At 41.8% G+C, this 13673-nt stretch overlaps 1 protein-coding gene across 1 annotated transcript in view; it reads right to left on the bottom strand.

Moving 5' to 3' along the window:
* Positions 1-357: 357 nt before the first annotated feature.
* LOC124099792 (death-associated protein kinase 1-like) overlaps positions 358-13673 on the bottom strand; it is a 35621-nt gene continuing 22305 nt past the window's right edge. Inside the window, 7 exon segments of the mRNA XM_046455015.2 lie at positions 358-2886; positions 5044-5232; positions 7503-7623; positions 8936-9074; positions 10119-10316; positions 12067-12096; positions 12099-12254. Of these exon segments, the coding sequence (XP_046310971.1) occupies positions 1654-2886; positions 5044-5232; positions 7503-7623; positions 8936-9074; positions 10119-10316; positions 12067-12096; positions 12099-12254 (2066 nt within the window). The 3' untranslated portion in view covers positions 358-1653.

Consider the following 13673-nt stretch of genomic DNA (forward strand, 5'->3'; position numbering starts at 1 on the left):
TGTGATTCTACAGTACAACTCAGACAAATGAGAAATTATATCGGATCTATTTATTATATATCAAAGCGCATTAATGCATTCTACTGTCATGTATAACTAAAGCAAATAAAAAAAATTTAAAAAGATAAATAGGAACACAAGAAGTGAGAACAAATGTTAAAATTATCTGGGCTGTTTTTACTTTCCCATGCCACAGTAAGCATCAATAATAAGTAAGCACCTAAGAAAATTTGATTGTTTTCCAACCTCTGGGGCTTTAGGTTTAATGGCTTTCTGGATTCATGATTGGTTTGTGAGGTGTTGATAGGGAAAACCCAACAAAGAGAGACAACTGTTTTTGAATTAACAAACAACAAATCCAATGCAATAAGCAAGTTTATTTATTAAAAAAAAAAGAAAAAAGAAAAGCAAACATTTCTTTTATGACATATTATAGATTAAGTAAAAATACCAGTATTAATATATAGGTATATACATTGTGTGTGTGTGTGTGTGTGTATACACACACACACACACACACACAGATGATATAACATTAACACTACATGCTTCTCAGGACAGAAGAATTAGGACATGTTTCCCTCATCAACTTAAAATTCTATCACAATGTCAAATCACTGCAAGAAAGCCTGTTCCTGTATTTTCTTTTTTGACGTCAAATACAAGAAATTATCAAACCAGGATCTAAATGTGGAAACCATCTTCTATACACCAACCACAACAGACTGCCACAAATCATGAGCCAGGGATCTTCTGAATTCTTACATAGGTCTTCACAACCCTACAACTGTGTCAACCTTCTACCTGAGATGAGAGAGGATGATGAAGCATGACAGTTTGTAGGTTTCATGTGCACATTCACATGGACATTGCAACAAAAGCCAAGTGGAAAATGTTTTTGTAGAACAACAACACTGGCTATGAAATCACCCTGGAGGAGGATTTCGTTGTCCCCTTTCCTTGCTGAATGAAACAGACACCCCCACCCCAAACATCAAGAAAATAGAAACAAAAACAAAAACTCAGGGTGAAGCACCTCTGGCGATGATGAGCATACAGCAAGGGACAGAGAGGTAGCGTTTCCTTGGTGACAGCGCCTGGCTGACTTAGATGATTTCAGACACACCCTCTTCTGCAAAAGGCACTCACATATTGTCTGTTTATAAATCATACAGTGGGGGTCCAAGCATGGGAGTCTCTCCTACAAATATAAAAGATAAGTTGAGGAGCTGGTATAACAAAGAAAAGAGTGTAAGAAATATACATTGTGGATAAATGTGCGCTTTCTCAATAAAGTAGTTTAAAAAAATTTCATTGAAAAGTTATGAATTCCAATAAAATTACTGGTAAGAAGCAAGGTACTGTAGGACGAGAGATGAAGTCCAAAACACTGATAGGACAGACACTAGTTTTTCAAGTGGCCAAAATGAAGGATATTGTCTACCCTCTTGACTAGAAAGACCATCCTCAGACAAAGGATAGGTGTGAGGGAGGGAGATGGTGGCAGGGAAACAGGCAAAGCAGGAGGGAGGGAAGCTAGCATCTTCAGAATGTGGGCGCAGGAAGGAAAGTCCCAAGATCTCCACTAGAAAGGATGAATTGCATCCCTTGCTTCTGCAGTTGGAAGAAACCCTGTCCAAGTCCAGGCTACCTTCACCGGGACACCACAGAGCTAATGGAATTGTAAGACGTGCCACTATTGCAGCTTGATGCATAGGCTTCCTGGCCATTGCCATCCAGGTTAATTTTGAACACAGAGGATGCCTTCAGTAAAAAGTCTGCAGCATCCCTGCGACCCAGCTCCCTCAGTTTGGACATGAGGATGCCTACTGTGCTCTCAGGGTAGGAGGTCCATTCCCGTAGCAGGGCATGAACTGGGCTGGGGAGGAAATCTCTAGGGGCCCCAGTATTGGTGTTGTACTTAGCCACGAGGTCCGGGAGGCCCAAGTTCATGGCCAGAAGGCACCAGTCCTTCCCCATAGGGTCAGGTGGATCCAGTAGGCGACTCAGTTTCCTTCGTGTCAGGAGGTTCAAATCCGATGCGTGGATGTCCATGCCAAGACTAGCCTGTGAGTAGACATCATGACACCCAAAGCAGGTGATGCTGCTGAAGCTCTCCTTGTACCCACCCATGGTATTTGTCAGGGAACTCTCCTTCAGGGTCTGTGCTCGGAAGAAATCTCGTGGCTGGTAGATCATAACGGGCTCATGGTGCTCTCGCAGCTGCTGGGGGCTCAGGTAGTGCTTCACTGTCAACAGCCCCGGCAATGTGGTGGCCATGACATTCTCAATAGTACTGCACACCGAGTCCAGCAGCAGGCAGCACTTGATCTTCTCAGTCTCTAGCCCGCGTACCTGTACTTCGATGCCCTGGCCATGGTTGACCAGCAGCACCAGTAGCTCTGCCCCACGGTTGGCAATCTTGCAGCCGCTTACCCATAGGCGAATGTCTGCATCACCCTCTGTGCTCTGCTGGTGAATCCACCGACACAGGTTCACCTGAACTTTATGAAAGATGCCACATGGGAAGGGGGTAAGATGCTCCACAGGGACAATGCGCACACCACCGTACACCATCACCTCGTCCTCTTCGTCTGTCCAGGAGCGCTGCAGGTTATCTGTCTTGATCAATGCAGGGACATCCACCATGGTCCCGCTGCTCAGGTCACGGGCACAGATGTCCATGGCATCCAGGATCTGCAGCAGTTCTTCCACGTCGCTATCGGGTACCAAGCGCTGGATGTCCTCCATGGTGTAGCGGCCCCTGTAATGGTGCAGGGCCCGGGGAGTTTCCACCGAAAGCAGTTTCCCCAGGACATTGGTGCAGAGCCAGCGGGGATCCAGGAGCAGCACATCCTGCACAGTTTCACTCTGTATTATGTTGATCTGTCAGAGGGGATGATACAAAGTCACCAGTAGGAATGGAACCCAAGGCAAAGGCACCCATCACTAAGAGCACAGAGAAGTTTAATCCCAGCGAGAGAACCTGAGCAGACCTTCTAAGAAACCACACAGGGCAGTTTCATGGATTCATCTCTAAAATAATGATTCCACCCAAACTAACTTGAGAACATAAGAGAGATTCTGAGAAGCAACTACATATGACTCTCAAAAAAAAAAAAAAAAAAGGAAAAAAAAGTCCAATATTTAATGAAAGGAAAAAAAAAGACAATGAGAAAAGGGGGAAGAATAAGAGGACATATGGTAATCAAACACTGCAAATACTGCAATGGGTAATTTTCAACTTGATTCTGAATCCCAAAATAAATATGTAAATGAATAAAAACATCCATAAGAGAAGTTATTGGGAAAAATAGAAAAACCTTTGTATAAAGATGACATAGCCATAGTCCTATACCAATGTTATGTTTCTAGAATATAATCATCAATGGCATCAGATTATGTGGGCAAACATCCATCTCTTTGGAGATATAGATTAAATTATTTAGAAGTACAATGTATTGACACTTTAAAATAAATATGTAAATGAACAGAAGAGAAACCCAGAAAATACAGCAAAAGGTAAATTTAGGTGTAGAGTATATGAGGATTCATGGCAGTGTTCTTACAACTTCTCTCAACTTTTTGAACTTTTTCAAAAAAGGATGCAGAATGTGGTATTAATATGCCATTATGTACATTTTAAACATACTTCATAAAAAAAGGTCTGGAAAAATATACCACCATGATAACAGTTCTCCCCAAGAAAGAAGAGGAATGAGACCAAGATAGTGAACAAAGGAGACTTCAGCTCTTTGGATCATGTTTATTTCTTCAAGAAACCAAGTGGGGCTAGGTGTGGTGGTACATGCCTGTAATAACTAGGCATTAGAGGGGCTAAGGCAAAAGGATCACAAGTTTGAGGTCAGCCTACAAGACTCTTACCAACTTAGTAAGACCTTGTGTCAAAATAATCGAAAAGGGCTTGGATGTAGCTCAGTGATAAAGCACCCCTGGGTTCGATCCCCAGTACCAAATACCAAAAAAATACAAAAAATACAAAAAACAAAAGTTGAAAAAGAGAAAAATATAACAAAAACCAGAAGTCACTCTTTGTTTTAGAGAACAGCTACCTTTCCTCTATTTCTTCTCCATTCTAGGATAGTGCTATGAATAACAGTGATCAGAACATGTTTCTTCCTCATAGGGATTTCAGACTCTACCTGTTGGCAACAGGTGGACTCCTCTTCACTATTTTGGCTTAGGCCTTTGGATGCCTTCCCTATATGGTTCTGTTCAAAATTGAGCCTTAGACTGAAAATTCATGACATGACCCTGACATGGCTCTCTAGATTAGAGAGTCAAGCTTCTGGTTTTTAATATTTTCAGAACTGCTTCTAGCTGTTAATATTCAGAATAGCTACTCTTGGCCCAGAATAGCTCATGCTGTCTCCTGAATTTCATAGGATGGATTTCTTTCCTGGAAATGGGCAAACAATGCAATTAGAACAATATTTCCAAACTGCATTGCAGTGCTGAATGTCACACAACCAAGAGTTAAGATTTCCACTTTTCTGTCATTTCTAGCAGGCATCAGTTGCTGGGATTTTTGTGTACTCCAATTATGATACTACTTATCTGTCTTAGCATATCCAGTCATCCTCTCAGTTAGGTCACCTCACTATCTTTTCTCAATTGTTTGTCAACCTAGGATGTCTGTTTGGAGCCGGCACCTCCCGACACCAGGAGCAGCTATCCTGAAGACTGCCAGGAAGACTAAGGAAGAACCAGGTGCCCAATGAGGGGAAAATAGACCTAATCACCTAGGGCAGAAGTCCTGTACCCATGATCTAACAGGATTTAGAAGATAAAATAAACCGAAGAAAACTCAACAGCAGCTGCTAAGGTGAAGCAGATGCAGAGAACTGCAGTTCTAAAAATCAGTTGATGCTATAAAAGCAACACAACTAAAGATATTGTGGGTAACTGGGCCATTTCCACTCTGTTACCCCATGCTCATCCATACTTCAGGAGCTGGATTGTGGGACAGAAATGGGTTCCTGGAATCCCTTGAGGACATTCCTGGCTCCGGGTAGCCCTTACCTCCCCTGTGCTGTGGAGCTGCTGTGCGATGCGCCTGAGGTCCTCCTCACTGGCCAAGGGGTTCAACTGGTCCTGAACATCATACATGAACTGCTGCAGTGACATCAGTTGATTGGGCCCATTGAGCTTCCTCCAAGAAGGCAGCGTGGAGATGATTTTCTCACAGAGGTGTGTCATGGGAGGGCAGCCCTACAGGGACAGGGCAAGGCAAGTTAGCAGAGGGTGTTAGGAGGTGGAGCCCAGTGAAGAGGATCCCATTTATTCCTGCATGCTGTGCATAACCCTGGTGAATGAGTTAATACTTTGCTTGTGGAGTACTGGGGTAATTAGTGTTTTAGTGCACCTGTATGTAAGCAAAATCTATCAAATATACAGTTGTGTAGAGGCACTGTCGATCATGTTAAATAGATGGTGAGTCTTCACATTTGTTTTGGAATTGAACTAAAGTTCATCAACTCTTCTTGTTTTACTCATTTTTTCCCTCCCTCCTTCTTTTCTTCACTCACTTTCTTATTCCCTCATTCAATGGTTAGTGACTATTTCAGTAGAGCAGTGGTCACATGGTGAGCACAGAGAAGTAAAGAGCATGGGTATCATTATCAACATGAGAACATTCATGGGGACTATTGTCGAAATGCTATTTCAGATTAGATTCATTATTGGTAATTGGCTTGAAATTGGTTTTTAACCTTTGAAGTTGGTTAAACAAACACACCATCCTAATTAGACACCACACAAGCTACAAACCGCACTGCATCCTTAATTGGACATCTGTCTCCAAATCACATTTTTTTTTGTATCAGCTAATTCTATTTCCTAATTTAAAAAAAATCTCAGGGATAAAGGCAGTTTATTTGAGGGGTTCTACCTGCCTGTCCTTAGAAGTTCGGGGGCATCAGTCTGTCCAGCAGCTGATGTACCACATTTCAGCTCAAAATCTTCAAGCTCCCTGGGAATAGAGGCCCTGATCCTGACCTGGGGGAGCACCTGGCTCTTCACAGGCTACTGTTTGTTCCAAGTTCACTGCCCACTGGCTTCTGGTATCATGTTCCCAGAAGCCTGCCATCTGCCAACTGTGCCATGGGACTTTGACAGGAAATTGAGGATATCTGAGGTGTGAGGTCAGGATCTTCATGAAAGGAGAGGGTTTCCTGAGAATTCTGAAAGCCTGTCTGGAATGAGAGTCTGTTGCTGGATGTTCAGGGTTTGGGAAGGGGAGATAAATCATGAGGTGGCCCCACTGGGTAGGAGAGGGAGAGTCTAGACTCAAGCTTGGGCAGCAGGGACATGCCTGAGAACAGATTATCATTTTTCCATTTTAGCATGTTTTCCATTTAGCAGGTTTTTCCATTTCTTACCAGCTTTGGAGAGCTGTTTGTACATTTTAGATAAATAATATTTTATCTGTCAAGTGCACTGAGAATGTTTTTCCCAGTTCAGCATTTTATTTTTTTAATTTTTATAATTTTTTTTACCATCTGTATATATTTTAATCTTTATTTTGTCAAATAAGTATACATTGTTAGAAAATTTCTAGGGTTGTTTTTACCTTGCTTACTCAGTCCCAGGTTATTTTAAAACCATATTCTCCAAAATTTACATTTGGGATATTTACTGCTTTGTATTTGCATACTGAAACATTTTAATCCATTAATTTTGGGTATCTATCTTGTAGGATAGTTCAACTTTACATTCTGGGCAGCTAACCAATGAAATAGGATTTTTATTAAGTAAAAGTTTTCCCCACGAAATGAAAATAATGTATTTGTTTTCTGTTAAATTTCTATAGATATTATGATTTATGTAGACATTCTCTGAGCTGTTGCTATTTAATTAATTATAGAGCCTTTATACTATGTTCTACTTATTCTTTCAAGAAACTCTACCCACTTCCTCCCACATAGATACTAACTGGAATTGTATTAAATTTATACAACTTCACAAAAAGTGAAAAATTTACTTATATTTTACCTACAGCAAGAACACAATCTCATTCTTCTTGTTCTCATATAATATCATGTCCTTCAATAAAATTGTAAGTAACTGTTTTTATAATTCTCTGAATTTTCTAAACATGTTCTCCAGTAAATTTTGCTAGTGACTGTTTTTCTACCTTTCAAGAGTTTTCCTAAACATTCCAAAATAAAGCACTTCAGAATTGCTTTTTAGTTTGTAAAAAGCAATTCTATATTTAAGCAAAACATGAAAACTTTAAGAATTTCATGCACCAGATGGCTCCCTTTTGCCTATTACAACCCTCCATCTCCTATCATTTCCTGTTTCTCTCTCTTCCTGCCTCACCACAGAGAAATTGGACAGCATTCCCCACCCCACCCCCCCACCACCCAGTTCTGGGACAGTGAAGCCATCCCCTGAAAACTAAAGCAAGAGAGAGAAGCACCCTGCTCCCTGCTGGTAACAGCAACAGTTGGGTCCAGACCCCTCCAGGGTATACTCACCAAAACAATCTGACTCCGAATTTCTTGCAGGTGATTCCGAAGAACTTTTATGTCCTTAGACCCAGAAGCTCCAGCATCCAGCACAAACAGCTTATTTGAAATGTGAAGATCATTCCCAAACCTATGGCGAGAATAGGTGCCTGAATCTCTCTAGGTCTTTTCATGGAGTGGACAGGTTCATACTTGCCTCAGTGGCTTATAGGAGGCAAGAAAAGTCCTGGTAACCTTGCAAAGGCCTCTCTGTCCCTGCCTGGTCACACTAAGTGCAGAGGTCTGGGGGAAATAACATGCACTCCGAGAAACACAAAAAGGAGCATGGGGTTTCCACACATCAGCAGGAACACAGTGTGAAAATATGTCACCTCCGCCTGAGGCAGGAAAGGGATGGTCGGTGTGCTCACTTTTCAATTGAGAAGAAGCGATGTTCCTGAAAGCAAAGGGACTAGTAATAAAGATATAATTTTGTGTTCTTACCTGAAATTGATAATACAATATTTGAGTTACTAGTATTTATATAGAGCTGCAGATTCAAACTTTCTTTGATGTAACCCTTGGTGGTTCAAGGGTTAATGCTTTTGAGGCTTGGTCCCTAGTGTGTTGATGCAGTGATGAAAACTTTAAAAGCTGGGGCTTAATTGGAAATAATTAAGGTTATTGGGGTGTTACTCTCCAAAAGAACTAACATAGTTCTCATAGAATTCCAGTTAATTTTCATGAGAGGATTGTTATAAAATATGGAGCTACTTGTTCCAGCAGATGATCACTCCTTCTCCTAGGTGACCCCTCTAGGTTGCCATCTGTTATGATGGGACACAGCAAAGGAGGGCTTATCCAGATCTAGCTACCTAACAAACTATGAGCTAAATAAACTTTTTTATTTGTAAGTTACCTTCCTCATCACAATAATGGAAAAAGGCAAATATAGATTGTGCATATCCATATATTATAAATAAAGCAAAAGGTGTACAAAGTAATACTTCACAGGAAAAGCACTCTGATCTATTCTATTGTGTTCCACTCTTCTCATTCTATCTCATTATAGAGAGAGTTGGTCATGACCCCCTATATAATTTCATAATCCACTAATGATCTGTAATATGTTTAGAAATACTGATTAGTGCTATAGTGATAATCGTGGGGGAGGGGGACTCTGAAAACTACAAGAACCAACAAAAGTTATCTCTGGGCAGTGGTGCTGGAACATATGGAAGGAAGTGACATGCTTTTTATCAGGTACTCTATTGGATTTGTTATATGTGTATTCATTACTTTGTTAAAAGTTAAAATACAACAGAAAGATCAACCAAGAAGGAAAGGCCTTTGATTCCTCCATTTGGGTCCCATGACTTCTGTTTTGCTTCCACAACAATGATTCAATTCCTGAGGTAGGAGGTCTCCAACTCCCTGGATGGAGACCCAGTGCCATCCCTCACCTGTTCTTGATCTCTTTCAGCAAGGAAGTGTCTTTGTCATATCCAAACTCGCCTCCAGCTGGACGAGGGACATTCATGATGTCAGCATGAGTGGCCACCAGGACAACTCGGAGTGGGTTCTTCAGCTTGCCGCCAAAGGCTGGGGACAGACAATGAGACCTGTCAGGAAGCTGACTCTCCTGTCCAGGTGAGGGGCCACATTGGCCTCAGGTCAAGCTACCTCTCCAGGTGATGTGCAAGCTGCCCGCTGACTTGAGGGCCCCATGCCATCTGTGCAATGCAAACCCTACAAGACCCCAGGCCCAGCCAGCAATAGACAAGCACACTCCCAGGCCTCCAAGAGAATTCTCAGCAGTAGACAAGGACCCACCTCAACCCAAAAGGCACATTTTCAGGGCTTCCTTCAAATAGCCCTTTCTGTGTGAGGGAGAAGATTTTACCTCCAACAAGGGGAATGCCCTTCACAGAACCAAGAAAAGTTCTGAATGTAGCCACACCAGAGATGGCCCAGGAGAAACTACATGACATACAGGAGGTGCCTCTCACTTGCAGGAGTGTTTAAAAAGAAAACAAGACAAAGGAGAAACAAAGGCCAAAGTGGCAGCACCCTGAGGGGGATTAAGCCCAATTTATTTTATCATTCTATGCTTTTCTGGAAAAAGACACTGACTTTTTTTTCCCCAGAAAAAGATGCCTCTCCTATTGTCTGAAAAGAAGTTCATCACATGTTATCTTCTCTTAAGAATAAGGTCAGGCCAGCTGGTGCTCTTTTTCCAAGGCTCGATGGATCTGCAGGATGAAGCAATTCATTCTGCTGATGAATTAGGGACCCTTTAGGAAAAGAATACAAGCCATGGAAGGAGGATTCAACTTTGCACTCAGCAAAAATGACTGCAGTTCTTGGGTGTAGAATAAGTTAGAAATTGCACTGAAGGAGTGGCTCCATTTGGGCCTTTGAACAGAAATTTGTGATCATGAGACAAAAACTCCCTGCAAAACCCAACAATGAGCTGGACCCCAGGAAGCTTCCCAGTGTGGATGTCTCCTAATGAAAGGGTAGAAGAAAGGGAGTCACAGTGGTGGGCCACATGCAGGGCCTGCACCTGTTCCTTCCCTAGAGGCAAGGCCAGAGCACAGGCAGGAGCAGAGCAGGAAGTATGCTCCCCCTGGTGGCTCAGCTCACCTATGGGTTCTTCAACTGGGACTAGAGACTTCAGGAAACTGAGCCAGAAAATCACTTGGTTCAGCTGGATCTCATAGGGTTCTTCTAGACTAAAAACGATGACATGGATGGACGTGGGATCATTTGCAGCAAAATAGTCATAGCAGCAGAAATATACAGGATTTCCAGAGAATTCCCACACGCTGAAATCCCCGACTCCTACAGAAAAAGAAAAATAAGGAATACTATCCCGAAATACCACCAACTTCAATCATAATATTTCTAAGCACTCGGGGGATTCCAGGAGGGCTGATGATATCTATGGCATTCACATGTACACACCCACCTAGTTACAGATCCACACATGAATCCTTATACACATACATCATGTGGACCCATGTCTGTTTCCCTAGTTCTATCTGTATCTGCTGTCCTGTTTCTTCCTAAATACCTTCAATATGGCATCTATAGCTATATCTACATCATAATTACTCATGATAGCCTGGAGAGGTATGGGTGAGTATTTGTGTGTGTGCACCTAGATTCATGCATGGCATTGTGTGTGTGCATATATAGGCACAAACACACACATACTTTGTTTTTTCTCTTAAAATATTGGTGTATAAAAATAGGAAAGACACCAAAAAGTTTCTCCTGTCAGCTTACACAGAAGCATGTATAATGCATCCATAATGACACAGCTTGATACATGTTCACATACATATTCCATCTTTACATAGAAAGCTGACTCCTGACAAAGAAGGAGCCAGAAAGCAAACTGCCCTCCTTTGTCCTAAAATTCAGAAGATTAATTGAGCCAATATGAAAAAAGGTTCTGTGTCAATGAGAGAACATGTGAGAAAAGATTCTGTGTCCTGAAATAAGTTAGGATTCCAAAATAAGTTACATTTGGCACATGACAGAATTACAAAATATTATGGGGGTGCTATCCTTGGAAGAGAGTGATACTTAATCTCTTGGGACGTTAGTTTCCATGAAAGTGAGTTGTTATAAAAGGTCAAGACTGGCTTCTCCCTAGTGTCTGGCTCACCATGCAATTGCTCCATTTTGCATAAACTCCCATCATGAAGCCAATGCCATGAAGTGACCCAGTGAAGGGGCCTTCGACAGAGGTCAAACCCATGGGGCCACCCAAATATGGACTTCCAGAACTGTGAATTAAATAAACCATTTTCCTTTATAAAATACCCAATGTAGGGTATTTCAATAGCACAGAAAATGGACTAATATAGCCCAATTTTTCAGTTGCACACATAGTCTCGGGAAAATTTAGTAGGCTGTCCTAGGCCACAGAATGAGTTAGAAGCTATTTCAGGTTAGAATCTGGGTATTTAACTCTAAAACCTCAAGCTCTCATCCTTGGCTTTAAACTGCCTCTGACAAAGCAGGAGACTCCTGTCCAAATGACTTAGGACCAACCAGGAGCCTGGCAAGTGATTTGCTGGTTGAAGGGAATCTTTTCAGGAAAGACTTAAAGCCTCTCCCCTTGGAAAAGCTTGAAAGAACACATTTTAAATTTTGTTGATGGAAAATCTTAGCATTAGCTAAACTCTAGATAGCATTAGCTTCAGCTTTAGATAAATATAAAAATAATCATTCTCTTACTTGGATCAACAGACTACTAGTGGGTTTGTTTTATGAGATGTCCCATCTAAGTGGGTGTTCAGTTCTAGTTTTAAAAAGCTATTAGTTTACATATTAGTCATTTATTAAGCATCTGCTGTGTGCAGGTGCTTCGCTCAGTGCTAATGATACCCTTGTGTGTAGTTTTAATCTTGAGCTGTGTTAGCCAGTAGTGTTTCAGTCTGGGTCTCTCCCAGCTGAACTTCTGTTGGATTTTATAATAATCATGATAGATACTGTCTTGGACAAATCCTATTTGAGGAATAACTTAAAATCCCATCAAGGGGAAAACAGACATTCGTTTCTGGGGCCAGGTGAGGTATACCATTCAAATAGGCATTCTGGATGTCGATGGCTTGGTGGACTGGTCATCGGTAGAGCAGTGCGCGTGGTGGGATGGGGCCACGAACACCTCCAACATTCCTTTAGTGAGGCCCGGCTCAAACATCATGCTGCGGCTCCTCACACTCACGTTCTCACAGCCAGGGTACAAGTTGTTGATGCTCACAGAGACTGCAGGTCAGAAAGAAAGGAAGTAAGACCTTGTATAAGGCAACATGTATGTTTGCTCTTCCCTCCCAGCTTCGCTGTGTGTTTTCCTTTTCTGAAACACTGCCCAATCCCCATCTCCCACTAGGCCTCAGGCTGATCTGGGTATGTGCTCTGTGGTGATGCTGCCCAAGGAGGTTGTGTAGACATTCTCTGTCTACCCACCTCCCAGACTTCTCTTCTGCCTTGTTCTGTGAACTGAGAGGTTGACCTTCTAGACTGCATCTTTCAGGCTTGTTTGCCATTTGATTTCTGGAGAGGAATAGCCAATGGGAGGCACAGGAAAAGGCAGGAAAGCCTGGGCATTCCTCCCCTCTCACTTCCTGATGCTTCTCTGATACTGGTTGTGTCTCATTCTATGACTCTAAGCAGAGCTCCAACATTCCAAGTCCCTCTTAGGTTCCTGTCTCTTGTATGTTCAGCCCTACAGTGGTAACAGCCTCCCTTTCTTGCCAATCTCTAGGTCTTCCATGTTTCCTGGGGTTTGGACCATGACTCCTTCTTCTTAAATTTCTGCAGGTGTATTCTCCTCCAGGACCATGGTGGACACAGATGAGCACCACTCTTATACATGAAATTATTTTAGGTTGAATACGAAATTATTTTAGACAATGGTAAGCCACAGCATTAAATAACACTAATCAAACAGCAAGAAAGTTTTGAAAATCCTTTTCAAAACACACAGCAAGTTTTAAGATCCTTTTGGTTGCTCTAGCATTAAGTCATAATCTATGCCATTAAGATTTTAGCATGGGCTGGGGATGTGGTTCAAGTGGTAATGTGCTTGCCTGGCATGCGCGGGGCGCTGGGTTCGATCCTCAGCACCACATAAAAATAAAATAAAGATGTTATGTCCACTGAAAAATAAATATTAAAAAAAATTTTCTCTCTCTTCTTTCTCTCTATCTTTAAAAAAAAAGATTTTAGCATCTTTTTAGCAAATGCTGATCTTCTCTTTCAAAGTAAGGGAGCAGGCAACAACACACTGTTCAACCTCACTGCATTTATTTTTACCAGTGGTGGTAGTTTTCCATTTATGGCAAGGAAATTAAACTGTTTCATTTTCAAATTTTAATGTACTTTAGTAAGTAAAAAGTGAGTTTTAAAATAATTTACATAAAAACAATGGTAGCAAGCAGGTGTGCATGTGGGGGGCAGTGAGTAACAAAATCTGTATTCTCTTTGTATGGGTTTACAGCCTGTGCTTCCTAACTATCTCCACTGCTTGCTGGTCTACCCATCACTCTGTAAGGTAGGTAAGAGGGAAAAGGGCAATGAAGGACAGGCATCAGGTTTATGCACCAAGAAAAATTCAGGAGTCATAAACCTGAGACAGTGGGGAATCTTATCTAAACAGGCAAACAGATCTGGAATGCCTAACCT

Source organism: Marmota monax, unplaced genomic scaffold (genome assembly GCF_021218885.2).
Source record: "Marmota monax isolate L192 unplaced genomic scaffold, Marmota_monax_Labrador192_F-V1.1 WCK01_AAM20220418_F8-fsc00483, whole genome shotgun sequence".
NCBI classification, from domain to species: Eukaryota; Metazoa; Chordata; class Mammalia; order Rodentia; family Sciuridae; genus Marmota; species Marmota monax.